Raw genomic sequence first — 17,142 nt, 5'->3', positions numbered from 1 at the left:
TGATAAATGTGCACGGGGAACTTTCTTTCTTTACTGCATATGGATTTTAACCTTTGGGGTCTGCTTCCTGGCTTCCACCACACAGGAGAATGCGGTGGTGTACCTATTATTTGTCTGCCCTAGGGTCCAGAATATTACAACCTGCAGCTTCCTATTGTCACACTCCTGCTGCACTACACAATGTATTAGTGCCAAGCTTTACCGCTCCTGTTCTGTAGTACAGATCCCTACCCTCACACGGGCAAGGCATCTGTTGTCTTGTTTGTTTTACGGCTGCACAATCATTTTCAGCATCATCATCGCAATTTACACTTGCGGAATAGTCACATCGCAGGACGTGCAATGTCAAGTAATAAGGCAAATTAACTCAAACACATCATGCTGGTTGATAGCACTCAGCACACTACCATCCTGCCAAAACACTTACTACTATGTCACCCACACAGGTTACACACTAGCTTCTTAAAGGGGCAAAGTTTGATGAGCTATTCAAGTGAATATTTTTTCATATCGCAATATATATTGCAGAAAGAAAATATATTGCAATGTCAGTTTCCCCCCTAATATTGTGCAGCCCCAGTTTATTTGTAAGTTTGTGTGGGTGTTTGTGTATGTGTGTCCCCATGTCTGTACGTACGTAAACGTCTTTGAGTGATTGTCTCTATCTCACTTCAAAGATGGTTGACCACATGTTAGCCTTATGCAACCAAAAGCCTCCCGTGTTTATGCTGGTGATAAGTCCTGGCACCAGAAATGGAGAGATAGTCCAAAACCGCTTCAAGCTGCATTTCTCAGATACATGACCAGTGTACAGTACCAGTGGATGTTTGTCACATCACTGATATGTCATTTACCCCAGCTAAGCACATCAACTTGTTTTGATGTCATTTGTTTTAGTGTCAGAATTGCAGAAATCTTCATCTTAACAAGATATTTAACTTCACATTCAGCCTTAAAATATTTTTCTTCAAACTGAAAATTGGTTAAGCTAATTTCACATGTTCCAAGATTTCTTTTCTCCGGATTTCCCCCCTCCATTTTCTCCACAATTTTACTTGGCCAATTTCCCCCCCTGCTGCCCCGGTCGCTGCTCCACCCTCTGCCGATCTGGGGACAGCCGTAGACTAGCACCATACCTCCTCCAACACGTGCAGTTGCCAACCGCTTCTTTTCACCTGACAGGGAGGAGCTTAGCAGGACATACTGTAGCACGTGGGAGGATCACACTATTCCCAACAGTTCCCTTCCGCAGCGAACAGGTGCCCCGACTGACCAGAGGAGGTGCTGGTGCAACGAACAGGACAGGACACATACCCTTAATCCGGCTTCTCACCTGCAGACACAGCCAATCGTGCCTGTATGGACACACAAACAAGCCGGAGGTAACAGGAGGGGGGTGCGAACCTGTGACCCTCGTGTTGGTAGGCAGGGAATCTACCGCTACACTACCTGGACGGCCCCATGATCCAAGATTCAGTTCATTGTTTTTAGAGTCAATCTAAAATGCCTCATTTCAGGTCAAATAGTGACCAGACGACCACCAATTAACATTTCAAGATGTTAGGATGAGGACTACAACTATCCTTAGCATTTTTAAGCACAGATAATTCAACACTCGTCAGTTATTTTGCTGTTAAGGATGTGACCTTGTGTGACTGTTAAAGTACAATAGACATCTCTGTCCTTGTAGCCTCCTTGGAAGTGTGAACCTGGCTGGGTACATGTAGGTACTTTCTAGCACATTTCACAACAGTCAGATAACAATAATGAAATAAATCTAAAAACATAATCAGCTAACCCTGGTCTGCGCCAGCTATATTTTTCCCTGCAGTAGAAGTCGGGAGATATCGTTCTGTGTGTGTGTGTGTGTGTGTGTGTGTGTGTGTGAGAGAGAGTGGAAACAGAGTTTGAGTGTGTTTTCAGGGCCATTATACTACCTGCTACACAGTACGACCTGAGATATCCTCCGTCCTGGAGCTGGTTGATACAGGCGAGGCTATACCTCATTACTCCCCACTCTATCAACCTGGCTTTGAAGATAAGAGGGGAACAGCACCTGTCCGCTATCCTATCACTGTTACGAACACAGAATTACCTCACAGCAGAGAGAGATTTAACAACCACTCTTCCAGATAATTTTCCCTCTTTTGCTGTCCCAATAACATGATGCCAGCATTGATCTGATGTCAGTTATTCTTCTCTATTTAATTTGAATTGTTTTTGCCAAAGTTTTGCAGTCATATTTATTTATTTATTTATTTATTTATTTATTTATTTATTTATTTATTTATTTATTTATTTATTTATTTATTTATTTACGGGCTAATTTCATCTATGGCACCAGTTACAATACAGCTCAACAGTCACATGACTTTTCGTGACGTTTCCTGCCCCAGAAGTGAGTTCCCCATTCATTTTCTCCATAGACATTTTGAAAAATCCTTATATAAGTTTGATGTTTGTATGAGTTTTAAGGCTGGGACCAAGCCAACCTGTGACCTACTGAATCGTGAGTGACTATAAAACATTTGGTTTGGCGCAAAAACAAAAAATAACAAGCAGGGGGGGGGTCAAAAATTCGATTCCCCCTAATTGTTATTTTTTGTTTTTGCAAAAACTGTCACGTGACTGTTGAGCTCTATGTATACCAGCTATACTAGACCTGTCAAATGATTGTTTTAGGGAAACAATAAGGCTGAATGATGAATTTAATCAGGTCCATAAAACAGAGGTAAGGGGAGAAACACCCCCCCCCCCCCCCACCCCTGTGATAACGAAGATCCCAGCCACACCAGGCAGTATGGCAGGAATTGCACCTGTTATCCATTTTCAAGAGTTTTCTTCTCCTTTTGAGATCACAAACACTTTTTATGCTGATGATTAGGACTGATGGTGATAAGGTGTTGTGATACTGTGATATCTGTTGTGATGATAAAGGTCTATTCCGTTCAGCTCGGGTTGAATCTCCGTTACAGGCAGTTGGCTTTGTTTTTTGTTTTTATGCTTTCCCCCTTTTTTCATACAACAGCAAAAGGTTGAGCAGTACAGTAGAAACAAAGTCAGGTTTTGTCAAAAAATTGTGACTACTGAGACATCTGGAACTCTTTTAGAGCCTCCAGTGATTCAGTTTCAACTTCTGGAACTTAATTTTGTTGCTAAACAATATTAGACAAAAGTGCTTACTGGACAGAATTGTATCGGTTTCCTAGCAACATGAACTTATTGATATTGTATTTGCAAAAAAATGGATTTCCACAAAAGAGATTTCCACAGCCTCAGATATTTCATTAATGTCATAAGCTTTATAGACAGCTCTGGGTCAGACTAAAAACTTTGAAATAGTGAAACCTGAGCTAGTAGCTAGTAGATAATATAGACTTCAATGACATTCCAAAACAATAATACACAACAATATTACCTTTTACACACCCATTGCTGCTACTTTGCATATTAAATTGTGTGTTTCTGTGCTAAGCATCCCCCAGATTAATAGTCCTACAAAAGGACTATTAATCTGATAGCCTGTCTCTATGTCTCTAGCCTGTCTCTATGTCTCTAGCCTGTCTCTGTGTCTCTAGCCTGTCTCTAGCCTGTCTCTGTGTCTCTAGCCTGTCTCTATGTCTCTAGCCTGTCTCTATGTCTCTAGCCTGTCTCTATGTCTCTAGGCTGTCTCTGTGTCTCTAGCCTGTCTCTATGTCTCTAGCCTGTCTCTATGTCTCTAGCCTGTCTCTGTGTCTCTAGCCTGTTTCTGTCTCTATCTCTCTAGCCTGTCTCTATGTCTCTAGCCTGTCTCTGTGTCTCTAGTCTGTCTATGTGTCTCTAGCCTGTCTCTGTGCCTCTAGCCTGTCTCTGTCTCTGTGTCTCTAGCCTGTCTCTATGTTTTTGATTTTTTTGATTTTATTAGCACCATACAAAAAAAGGCAAGCAAGAACACAAAAATAAATAAAAGACAGTGCAGGGAGAGAAAGGAAGCCCAGTGGGCTTATTCAGAGCCCTCTCCCATGATAAAACATTAATTTCTACAGTTTATAGGAAAGACAATTAAACAAGAAAAGAAAAAAAAAGAAAGATGTATAATCAAAACAAACACAAGGATTCAGGATAATTCAATGTTACATAACCAATTCAATAATTACATTGACAATTAAGGTTACGGTTAAATAGAAAATAAAATATGAAAGGAGAAACATATAGATGGTCAGGACAATATGAGATGCTCTTTAATAGGGGTGGGGGAAAAAATCGATTCACCTAAGTATCGCGATTTTTAATGTCACGATTTTTTGGATCAATCTTTTATTCCAGAATCGATAATCGCAAATTAATTTTTTTTTTTTTTTTTTTTTTGGGTGCTTGCAGTCAGGCCACTCACTGAACAGCAGGCCAGGCGCCGCCTACTGGTTTACTAGTGGTTTTATTACTTTATTAGTTAGTCTGAAGTAATAATTACACTTCAGGGTTAAAGTGGGTGCATCTCATTGTAAAATTGGACTTCAAACGGCCCAAATCTGGCTTCAAACGGCCCAAATTTCACGCGCGTTGGCCCATATCGGCCTGGCCTGCTTGGTATCTAATGCCCGGCCTGAATTATGATCCCAGTCCGCCCCTGTTTTTAACTATATCGCCCAGCCCTACTCATGATATATAATATACAGTCTCTAGTGTATGATTCAACTTTTCCCATGTTCTAATCTAGTGTAAAAAAGCAAACAAACTGAAAAAAGAAAAGAAAAAAAGAAACAAAAATCGCAATAAATCGTAATATCGAATCGCAATAATCGTAGAATCGCAATACTTAAGAATCGCAATATAAATCGAATCGGCACCCAAGAATCGTGATAGTATCGAATCGGGAGATAAGTGAATCGCCACAGCCCTACTCTTTAAGGAGTTTCTTAAAGGATGTCAAGGATGTAGTTGTTTTGAGTGGCAGGGACAGGTTATTCCAGAGCTGGGGACCTCTGAAAGTGATGCAACATTGATGTTTAGATGTTCTGCAGTATGGTAAATAAAAATTGTCTCGATGTCTGGTTTGGTATGAATGAAAGTCAGAAGAGAGGTTAAAGAGGTTGAGTAATGACACTGGAAGAGTTTGCTTACAGTTCAGAATTTTGAAGATAAATATGCATGTTTGGTAAATATTTAACTTGTCAATTGTCAATAAAGAGTACTGTCTGAAAAGTGGAGCAGAGGGTTCACAATACTCAGAGTGAGAAATTATTCTTAGGAATCTCTTCTGAATAAGGAGTAATTTACTAGTGTATGAAGAAAAGGTTGCAGCCCAAACAATATTGCAGTAGTTGAGATAAGGAAAGACTGTAGTATAAAGTGAGATATGAAGTTGGGTGGATAAATGGGAGCACCCTTCTCAGTATTCCAATAGTTTTCATGGATCTACTGCATACCAGATTAATATGATCTTTCCAGGTTAGATTACAATCAACTATAACACCTAGGAATTTTGTATTTAATACTTGAGGAATTTGCTTTCCATTTATAAATACTGTAGCATCCTCTAAATACTGTAGCATGTCTCTAGCCTGTCTCTATGTCTCTAGCCTGTCTCTATCTCTCTAGCCTGTCTCTGTGTCTCTAGCCTGTCTCTATGTCTCTAGCCTGTCTCTGTGTCTCTAGCCTGTCTCTATGTCTCTAGCCTGTTTCTGTGTGTCTAGTCTAGCCTTTCTCTGTGGCTCTTGTCTAGCCTGTCTCTATGTCTCCAGCCTGTCTCTGTGTCTCTAGTCTAGCCTGTCTCCATGTCTCTAGCCTGTCTCTGTGTCTCTAGCCTGTCTCTATAACTTTTGTTTTTGTTTTTTGTATACTCTATCAGGCACATGGGCAGGCAACAAACCATTACTTGGAAGCTGATATTAAGAAAAACAATAAACATTTTAGTGTCATCATATTTAGTGTCCTTATTTCTGTAACATGACTGTTTCTGTGCTCCTTAGCTGTTGTCCTCTGGCAAAATCAGCATGGCCAAAGCAGACAGACTGAAGTCCAGCTATAGGCAGCTCCATGGCACTCTGGAGAGGTACGTTTTCCTGTTACAAAAGTCAATATGTCACCTTATTTACCAGCCGTGACAGCGTGGGGCTGGTTTGTGTGTGTGTGTGTGTGTGTGTGTGTGTGTGTGTGTGCGTGTGTGTGCACACGCGCGCGCGCACGTGCGTACGTGCGTGCGTGTGGCTGTGCGCTGTGTGTGTCATCATGGCAAAATGTATTCCTGGAGACACCTACTGTAGCAGAAACTACCACAGAAGTACTTTGCCAGATTTGTACTTTTCTCTCTGTGATTTTGTCGATGCGATCATGTCACAATCGTGCAAAAGATGCTGTCCCGGAAATGTATAGGTTGAGATCACAATGAAGGCCAAGTTCGAAGATGGGTGTGGTCCGAGCAAGGGGGCCAGAAGTAGGGGGGTAGGAAGCAGGGAAGGTGCCATTGGCCCCCCACTTTACGCGCTTGGCCCACATTCGTGTTAAATTGCGGATCACTGTATCCCAGTTTCAGTCATTCCCATCCACTGATCCAGTTCTTCTTCTTCCTTTTGCATGTATGTGTACAGTATATATTTGATCTGGCTGTAGTGTGAGGAAAAGCCGCTTTAGGGGACATTCACACCAAACGCGTTTTTGGAGCTGCCAGCGTCTTTCTGCAATTCATTCTCTATGTAGGGACGCGCTAAACGTGCTCCTCTTTTAATGAACGCACCTGATGTTAAGCGCTGGTGTCGTCTTTTGTTTGCTGGTGTCGTCTTTTGTTTTTGAAGGAGCGCTATGGGCGTTTTTAAGCTGAAAAAAGTCAAACATTAGAGGAAAAGCGCGCTGCTCGTCTTTTCCACTCCTGCATTTTCTCCTCCCGAGGGATCCTCAACCTCCGCTGCTGCCAGAATTGGCAATAATCTGGCTTTCATGTTGACAGTAAACAACATCAAACAGACAAAACCAGCTGGCTAGCGTCCGTGTGGTCGTTGTCTCGTCAACTCTAGTGCACGCGACTGCAGGGGAAAACAAAATGGAGCACTAAAAAAAACTCTCCGTGCGCTGTGTTTTGTGCACAATGGAAGCGCTCTCGACATGATTTCCTAGCGTTCTTCTTGAAAAAAGTGCTTTTGGTGTGAATGTCCCCTTAGAGTCAAGACATTCAGATCAAAAAAAGGTTTATTCTGACAGCAGCCACACTAAAAGCACCCTGGCTCGGCATTGCGGCTGCTGTTCCCATCGCAAGATGGCTCTAGTTTAATTATTTTTTTATTTTTATACTCTTCAACATGTCGCATGCTGTGTGCATTTCCATTTCTCCTATTTATTCTCTTAGATTTGGGAAGACAGCATGAGTTGAGAGAGGACAGAGAGCACAGAGGAAGACAGTATGAACTGGGAAGTTAGAGCACAGAGAGCACAGAGGAAGACACATGAGCTGGGAAGTTAGAGGACAGAGAGCACAGAGGAAGACACATGAGCTGGGAAGTTAGAGGACAGAGAGCACAGAGGAAGACAGCATGAGCTGGGAAGTTAGAGGACAGAGAGCACAGAGGAAGACAGCATGAGCTGGGAAGTTAGAGGACAGAGAGCACAGAGGAAGACAGCATGAGCTGGGAAGTTGGAGGACAGAGAGCACAGAGGAAGACAGAATTAACTGGGAAGTTAGAGGACAGAGAGCACAGGAAGACAGAATTAACTGGGAAGTTAGAGGACAGAGAGCACAGAGGAAGACAGAATTAACTGGGAAGTTAGAGGACAGAGAGCACAGAGGAAGACAGCATGAGCTGGGAAGTTGGAGGACAGAGAGCACAGAGGAAGACAGAATTAACTGGGAAGTTAGAGGACAGAGAGCACAGAGGAAGACAGCATGAGCTGGGAAGTTGGAGGACAGAGAGCACAGAGGAAGACAGAATTAACTGGGAAGTTAGAGGACAGAGAGCACAGAGGAAGACAGAATTAACTGGGAAGTTAGAGGACAGAGAGCACAGAGAAAGACAGCTTGAGCTGGGAAGTTAGAGGACAGAGAGCACAGAGGAAGACAGAATTAACTGGGAAGTTAGAGGACAGAGAGCACAGAGGAAGACAGCATGAGCTGGGAAGTTAGAGGACAGAGAGCACAGAGGAAGACAGCATGAGCTGGGAAGTTAGAGGACAGAAAGCACAGAGGCAGACAGCATGAACTGGGAAGTTAGAGGACAGAGAGCACAGAGGCAGACAGCATGAGCTGGGAAGTTAGAGGACAGAGAGCACAGAGGCAGACAGCATGAGCTGGGAAGTTAGAGGACAGAGAGCACAGAGGAAGACAGCATGAACTGGGAAGTTAGAGGACAGAGAGCACAGAGGCAGACAGCATGAACTGGGAATTTAGAGGACAGAGAGCACAGAGGGAAGACAGCATGATCTAGGAAGTTAGAGCACAGAGAGCACAGAGGGAATCGGACCTTAGCTGCAGCAGTGTTAGCACCATGTACCGTGGTCCACTGAGTCACAAATAAACCCTGTCCACCTCTCCACCAGGCGCTCTGACACATTCTTTCAGCGCCGGAGAGAACCAAGTGAACTTATATAAATACTGTCTAAAAAATATTCTGGTTTGATGCTTTATTTTATTTATTTATTTATTTATTTATTTATCTATTTATTTATTTATTTATTTATTTATTTTTAATTTTTACTTTTTGCAGGCTACACAGAAACTAGACTCAGCCCTCAGTCTTAATCCGTTTCACTCCTGTAAGACTGAGAATATTACTATTTAAATCTTTGCATAACGTTAGGTGGCGCTGTTGGAAGCCTTGCATCGGAGAACCAATCATGAGTGTTGTGGGCGGGCCTGCTTTCTGGGGGCAGTGACGCTCATGCAGAACCCGTGTCTCGCAAAACATCGCCGCGTTTGCGGAGAAAGTTGAAACATATTAATCACTTAGAAACAAACATAACCTGTTAATAGGACGTGTTTCATCCGGCCCCGGCGGCTAGAGGTCTTTTCCCAAGCGATAAGCCAGACTCCCGAGGCTAACGTTACAGAGCCTGCTGATGACTCACAGTAGCAAGCGGACCACTTCCGGGTAGGAAACATTATTGTAAAATAAACAACAGGTATAAACTCTCTTTGCAGCACATCGGTGTCTTGCTCTATATTGGAACTATGAAACATTGCATTGCCGCTACCAAATAAAATTCTAGTAATAAATGTAGGCGTGTCTGCTGCCGGCCGTTTTCGCCGGGCGTTTGGTGGCGCAGCTCACCAAACGTCTGGGAGCCGAGACTACACAGAAACACACTCAAAATCGATTCTGACCTCTTAGCAAATACTTTTGTCTCTGTCATCAGAATCCCAGCACGGACTCGCAAGAAATACTGACTTGTGCTCTACGTGTTGCCTTTTTGTTTTTCTCTGCTCCTCAGAATTAAGTCTCGTTATCGCAAAGGTTTACAGCAGTGACTCAGCGATTCTCCCCCCTCTGCTGACTAATACCTTGCTGAGAAGTTGCAACGCCAAACAGAAAACTAAGCATGGACGAATGTTTGTTTGTGGATCTCATTGACATTGCAGTCATTTTGTGGCAGTTATCTTCTGATAAACTGAGAGTAATAATCAATGATCTGTGACTGCTGCTGAATCAGATCATGATCTCTCTCTCTCTCTCTCTCTCTCTCTCTGGTTGTCTGTATACCTCTCATCTTCCTTCTTGTCCGTCCAACCTCCCCTCTCTGTCTATCCATTCATCCATACTGCATGTTTGTTTCTCTTTATCTGACCATTTGTCTTTCCTTGTCGTATGGCTGTTTTACCAACCTTTTCATTGACCGCTATATCTGCTACCAACAAAGACAACATGAAAACAATTATTTTGTATGTTTTTTAGTAGATCCAACCAGGAAGTGCACATAAAGTGTTCATAGGCAGCTACTTAAAACTAGCTTTGAGTATTGCAATATCATAAAAAAAAGAGCTGTGGATGGTCATGTCTACTGTCAATCTAGTCCAGTATACCAACAAAACCGTCAATAGTGAATAACATCATCAGCTGTAGCCCACAGTTACCTGTTAAAACCTGAACACTAAACACCAACCAGTGGTCTAAGATTATCTCTTTCTCTGTTTTGAAAAGTGAAAAAAGTGTATATAGCAATGCAGCTTGTAAAGGCGTAGGCAAATCTGTATTGTGCACGGGAAACAGCACTCTGAATGAAACCAGAGAGGCATGTTAATGGCGTCCTATGTGGGTGATTCATAATGTTAGAATAAATGCATTATTCTAAGTCTGTGTTTTGAGCAGATGTCGGGTCTGAATTTGATAAATTTGAGATGAACCGACTTGGCAAGATGTTAGACTGACTGTTCTTCTTTAGTAAAAGTACAAGGCTCTGTTACACAGAACCATCTGGGAACTTGTCCTTGGAAACTGTTTGGCAATAATAATAAAAAATACCCCAAAAAATAATCTTGCGTGATCGTGATCTCACGAATCCAGCTGCCTCGCAAGGTTAAGGAGTTGCAACTGTCATGAAAGAAAGGCGACTGTGTTCATACACAAAGTTAATGTGAAGCATAAGTGCCTTTTAAACATGTTATCTGGATCATGTCAGGCTAGACAGAGCAGGATATTTTCAGGTTTTGCCTTTCTAAACATGAGTGGTCTTTGTTAAGAAACAACTGGATATGAGCCGTTTTTTCGGCCAGTGGGCGGGGGGGGGGGGGGCGATAGCATGTATCGAAAACAAGAAATGTGATAGGAAACAGCTTTAGCGAATTTGTAACCAAACAAAAACAAATCAAGTCATATCTGACTAGTTTTAAATTTATTTCTCCCCACAAAAGTTTGATAGCCTATCAGTCAGTCAGCTCCTATCCTCTCCACAGTGTGGATGCACAGTCACACAACACTGCCTGCCTCTATGGCTGCCTCACACAATAGAGTTGGCTGCATCACGTTAGCGACAATGGAGTCCATTCGACAACGAGGGGTGGCAATGTGCCAAAAATGCCTTTGTTAAAGTCCCTGGAAACCAAAATCCACAAAAACGTTCTAACTATGTTATTTAGGGTCTTATGTTAGTAATTATATGCCTCCGAAATTATTATGCATTACTTTCAACCCAAAGCCTTAAAATCGACACTTTTCTACAAGATTCTACAAGATACTTCCTCATTGAAGAGAGCAGTGCGCGAGGTGCTAAAATGCAGGAGCTTATGACGTCATAAGCTCTATATAACCTTTGTACACGCACGCAACACGCAGTCCCGCACATTCTGCCTCCATCTCTCTTCAGAGTTCTAGTGGTCCCACACCTTTTTGCAGCTAGCTAACTACGCATTGCATCAACACAAAGGCTCTTTTAAGAACCAACATCTATCTATCTATCTATCTATCTATCTATCTATCTATCTATCTATCTATCTATCTATCTATCTATCTATCTATCTGCGAGTTTATCGCCGGCGGTGTGTTGGAACCTTGAGAGGGAGAGCTCTCTCCTCTGCCTGCTGCGGCGCTGCTGCTGCTGTGTGTGTGTGTGTGTGTGTGTGTGTGTGTGTGTGTGTGTGTGTGTGTGTGTGTGTGTGTGTGTGCGCGCGTGCAGACAGATAGACAGATGACCGTCAGTCAGTAGGCTACGCTATGCGCTGCGTGGAGCAACCATAGGGAGCAACGCGCGAACACACACACACACACACACACACGCACACACACACACACTTTATTTCCTTCTTATCTCTCTCTCTCCTCTCTCCCTCTCGGAGCAGAGGAGAGAGGTCTGAGATACGTGCACATCATGAAACGCTCGGCGGCATGTGAAAGCCACTTTGAGCTGCATCTTGATAGGCTGTCTTGCTCTATTTCCGTGTCTGATTGGTCCATTTCAACCTCGCGCCCCCTGCCGCTGGAACCGCCCAGCGTTTCGTTGTCGCAGACTAGCCCCCTCCCCCCCTCGCCCCCTCCCCTGCTCCTCTCGCGCTTGAGAATTGTGGACACGCCCACACAGTCCGCGGGAAAAAGGACACTCTAAAATCGAATAGATTCTCATTACTTTTGCCATGAGTGTCAAACCTAAATTTATATACTTTGCGACGTTCATCATCGTTCAAATTTGGCTGGTGGCTTATTAACATAGGTTCCTGTGATGTGATGAACTCAAAATGCTAAATAATAAAGAAATATTTCTGGTTTCCAGGGACTTTAAGCTACATAAAGCCGCGCAGTCAAAATAGTGGTCGGACTGTCGTCAATCACTGTGGGTGATTTATTTTATGACATTCAAGTCATATCTGACTAGTTTTAAATGTATTTCTCCCCACAAAAGTTTGATAGCCTATCAGTCAGAGTCAGTCAGCTCCTATCCACTCGGCAGTGTGGGCGCACAGTAGCGTCAGGGACGATGAAAATTAATTTGGGGACGGAGCCGTACGATAGCCTAAACACGCTCTGCTCGTTATGAACAGCGTTAAAAATGACATGCCACACGCACACTAAACAGACATGCGGGCACTGGCAGAGAGACAAACAGGCAGATAGAGCGGCACGCATCGCGCAAAAAGTGTCAGAATCTCGGCTGCTCTTTGTGATAGTTGTTTCATTTGCTTCAGTCATCCTGCTGCCTCGTATTCTCAGGAGAGCGCGTTTCTGCTCCACTTTTCACTTTCCTTCCCCGCTGCCTCTCTCTCACTGCTCAAAGCTGTGTGTGTGGACGGATCTGCGGATAATGACCTGCCACAGTTAAACAAGAGCTCCTTTTGTGCTAATCCGGATCTTACACCGGCGAGCGAGGTGAATAAGATACGGACTCGCGGGAGTGCGCGTAGGCCGGCTAATTGTTGTTTAACATGCAGGCCAACCGGCTAGGAACGGGTTATAATACGGATTCCACTGCATGTTAAGAAGTGGCTATAGAGACCTGCAGGTAGAAAACTGACACTTGAATTCAGTTTCAGGAAAATACAGTTCTTCAGTTTAAAGGAAGGCTGTTTTGGGTCTGTTGCTATGGCCGTAAACCGTTTCGCTCTGCCTAGCAACGGTTTACAGCTGCCGTAAACCGTTTTGTTCTGCCTAGCAACAGACCCAAAACAAGAAGGACGCTTTCCACGCTACTTCACGGGGCTTTCTACACTTGCGAACATCTCTTGTTATATTCTAACAGTTTGTTTGAAAGTAATTTTGTAATTTTGTGGTTATGGCTGAAGTGGCTGCCGCTGTTGCTAGGCAGAACGAAACGGTTTACGGCAGCTGTAAACCGTTGCTAGGCAGAGCGAAACGGTTTACGGCCGTAGCAACAGACCCAAAACAGCCTTCCTCACTACTTTCTGCTCTCGTGAACATCTCTAGTTATATTCTAACAGTTTGTTTGAAAGTAATTTTGTGGTTATTATGGCTGAAGTGGCTGCCGTAAACCGTTTCGTTTCACTTCCTGATCTGCCGGCCCGCACACAGACTATAATCAGCAAGACAGCACTCGCCGATTCACTTGCCGTTGGTCTCATCTACTATTAGAGGTAAGATGTGAGGCATCGATATTAAATTTAGACTGTTTAATAACAATCGAAAATCTTGCTCGTAGCTGCTTTAAAGGTGTGATGTGTGCGTTTGTTAAATGAGCTGTGACATGTGCCATGTTGGAGCTGATTGGTCTCCTCTATCTCACACCAGTGTTGTTAGTAATAAAGAGATGTTGGAGACACATGACGCCAGGGATGCAGAATTGGGTTCAAGCATGCGCCCTGCTGAAGTGTCCTTGAGAAAGACACTTATCAGCTCTGCAGGTGTGCTGTTCTTTCCCTGACCCTGCACGCTCACCTGCCAGTGGAGCAGGCAAGCGAAAAGGGAATGTCCCTGCAGGTTTCAATAAAGTATCAAGTTATATTATTGCACGAGAACATTGGATGTATCTCCTGCTGGGGTGCGTGTCTCTGTTTGTTGACATTTAGCAAACTTTTTTAATGAGTTTATTCTGCCATATAGGACGAATCAGCGTGACGTCACAGCCACCCAGAAATGCGGAACCCCGCAGCAGTTAACTAGTATCCAGTCGTTCCAAACAAACGTTAATATCTCAAAAACATCACATCGCTTATATTTTGACATTCTGAGTGAGAGCAGAAGTAGCTCAAGAGTTTGATGTATAATATATGCATGGTATAATATATGCATGGCGTGTTAAAGTTGTGTGAACTGTCGCAGTTTTTAAAATGTAAACAGGGTCAGCCGGCTAGAGTCAGACGCTCAAGCTCACGCCCCATAGGGTTCCATTGGCATTGCCACCCAGTGACGCGGTTTGTTTACCAAAATGCTGCTTGGCTGATCCCTCGTATTCAGCTCAACCTCTAGCCATCCTATCCCTTCACTACCTCATCCCTCCAAAGGAAAAGATATTTTAACCTTTTCACATATTGAATATTATTTGATCGACCTAATATCTTCCTCTCTGTTTCACTTGTTTCTGCCCTATACTCCTTAACTCATTGAGTGCTAGCCACTTTTGGAGAACGGACGCTCCCAGTGCCAGAGTTTCAGAGCGTTTTTCAGTGATTTCTCGAGGCCCACAGAATATTGTGTGATATTACTATGTAAACACCGAACACGCACAAAGAACGATGAGACTCTCTTCTATCATCTGCAAAAAAAAGTTTATTGATACCATTTTCCGTTCTTTAGTTATGAGCCGGAGAAGATAGGCTGTTTTGAGCAAAAAGACACATTTCAAATTAGAAGCTGAGTTATTCCGCCTTTTGTGAAATGCAGCATTTCAAGCACATTCACTGAGTCTGAAGCTAATATTTTCTGATGTAGTGACGTGGTGTAGTTGTGTGGTGCACTGCGTGCCCCTCCCCCCTCTCCCCCCCTCAGCTGCAAACTCCTCCCCACACTAACACACAGCCTAACACGCACCCAGTCTATTTTCGGAGCACCGGAGTGCGGCGGTTCCCAGCGCGACACGGAAATGCCAAACCGGACTGCAGGGAAAGGTTTGGCCCTTCGGCATCGGGTGCTGCCTTTCTGGCGGCTAATCGTGTGGAGAAACTATACAGCAGAGACAGAGGGGCTGAGTTGTGGGTGCGGATTGACTGCTGTTCGCAGCCAACGTCAGATTGCAGCCAGAGCAATCTATATGGCTCTGGCTGCAGCATGAGCGGTTTCTTTTTCATCACGGGGCTTTTTCCAGCTGTTTTCCGGACCTTTCTCTAATCTGGAGAGCACTGTCGCCACCTAATGGGTCTGTAAAATAGGTTATACACATCCAATAGCTACAATATTTGTACAGGAGATGCAGAAGGCTTTGATCCACGTCCCACCGTCAAAAAATGCATTTGACGTCGATCGACGTCCTTGGCACTCTACGTCACTATTTACTTTGACGTCGATCGACGTCCTTGGCACTCAATGAGTTAAAGACGAGCTGAACCCAACGGAACTCAAGTGGCGCGAGGGTCGGAGACGTTTCAGACTGAAAACAAATCTTGTCTTAGATAACAGAGGGTTGAGAGGCGGGCCAAAGCGTGTCGATGATTTGATTTGACAATTGTGGGGGCTGGATTTGGCGTTGGCCAATCCTGGCGTGTTCTGCCCTCAAATCGAGTGGGATTCAGCATGTTGTGGTGCTACACGAGTGGGATCCGCAGAGAACCAAGCAGCCAGCTGCTTCCGTGTGGACCGGAGAGGAGAATCCGAGGCATGAGTGCTTCCTGCCCGCCTGGACTGTCCGAGGGACCTGGGTAAGACCCAAATAAATGGCACCGAAAACATAACCTCCTTGGCGGAGGTAAAATTGTAACAATAATAATAATAATAATAATAATAATAAATTTGACGAATGTGTTAATATGGCCATATAGCTCTAAAAATTGAGCAGTCATGTATGTGTGTTATGCTTACATTGATCATGACCTTACTCTAAATCAGACAATCAGACTAAGGTAGTCAAGTGACAAAGAGTGTTGCCTTACTCCAGTATATCAGTTATATCAAAGTAATGGCTGTATCATGTAAATGTAGCAGCTAAGGCCTGATATTGCTACAGGCTACTATACTACATACTGTAGCACATGCATCATTTAATTAATTCAACAGATCCCAGGAGTCCCAGATCAAGCTCTTGGTGGAGGTTAAGAGAAGTCATGCAGAGCTGGCGAGGGCACAGGACTGGTGAGTGAGTGTATAAACACACATACACATACACACACACACACACACACACACACACACACACACACACACACACACGCGCGCACACACAGACAGACACAGACACACACACACACACACACACACACACACACACACACACACACATAAGCAACGAGGGAGCAAACACTTGGGTTAGCTACATGAGGCAGCAACTTTTCAAGTTTTTATCGACCTGAGAAAGAGGTGAAGGGGGCGCACACACACACACACACACACACACAAACACACACACACACACACACACACACACACACACACACACACACACACACACACACACAGGTACACACTCACACTGTAAGGAAAAGAGTATTGCTCTCTGCACATCAGAGCAAAATGTCTGTGACTGTGTTGTGTTTAGTGGTGCATTTGGGTGTCAATGTCCTAAATGCTGTTTCAGACACTTCATTACCCTGGCCTGCTGCCAGAAAGTGTTGCTGTTCAGATGCCATGATAAAAGCACCATGCTCAAATGCATTTTGAATGCTTGTTTTGACCAAAACATGTTTACGTGTCTGAGGTCTCTGTGCTGGCTCTCCTCCTCCCTCCCTCTCTCTCTCCCTCTCTCCACCAGTTTTCCTCTACTCTCTCTCTTCCTTCCCTTCTCTCTCAACACTCTCATCGTTGTGTCCAAAAGGTCAAACACGCCCACAGAAATGGAAAAGAACACACTCCCTCAGTTTTCTCTCCCTCTCTGTACACGCACACTCGATTTTTCGAGGGCCAATGGGAGGTCGGCGGATCATTCCTAGGCAACGTGACAACACGCACTGATGAGGAGAAAAAATAGACGAACGGATTGTTTAGCCAAAAGTATGGCTGAAAATTGGTCAGTGGCCACGGGAGGTTAACAATAACCAATGAGAGAACATGAGTGGAAAGGAGAGATGGTGAGGTGTGAAATGAACTGTTAACATTCCTAATGCTGCTTATTTACCCAACAGCTTAGCAGCGTTTTAGCCCTTCCTCAGCCGTC

General features: G+C 43.9%; 1 protein-coding gene across 1 annotated transcript in view; it reads left to right on the top strand.

Moving 5' to 3' along the window:
* Positions 1-17,142, top strand: part of ccdc146 (coiled-coil domain containing 146) — a gene marked incomplete at both ends in the record, with an annotated part of 101,013 nt that overhangs the window by 37,605 nt on the left and 46,266 nt on the right. The window contains one exon of the mRNA XM_083661960.1: positions 5,949-6,031. Coding sequence (XP_083518086.1) covers positions 5,949-6,031 — 83 coding nt within the window. The remainder of the gene's footprint in view (positions 1-5,948; positions 6,032-17,142) is intronic.

Source organism: Poromitra crassiceps (assembly GCF_964638095.1).
Source record: "Poromitra crassiceps genome assembly, chromosome: 2".
In the NCBI taxonomy this organism is placed as follows: domain Eukaryota; kingdom Metazoa; phylum Chordata; class Actinopteri; order Beryciformes; family Melamphaidae; genus Poromitra; species Poromitra crassiceps.
Note: the sequence above shows the minus strand (reverse complement) of the source record. Positions and strands in the feature narration are given on the sequence as shown.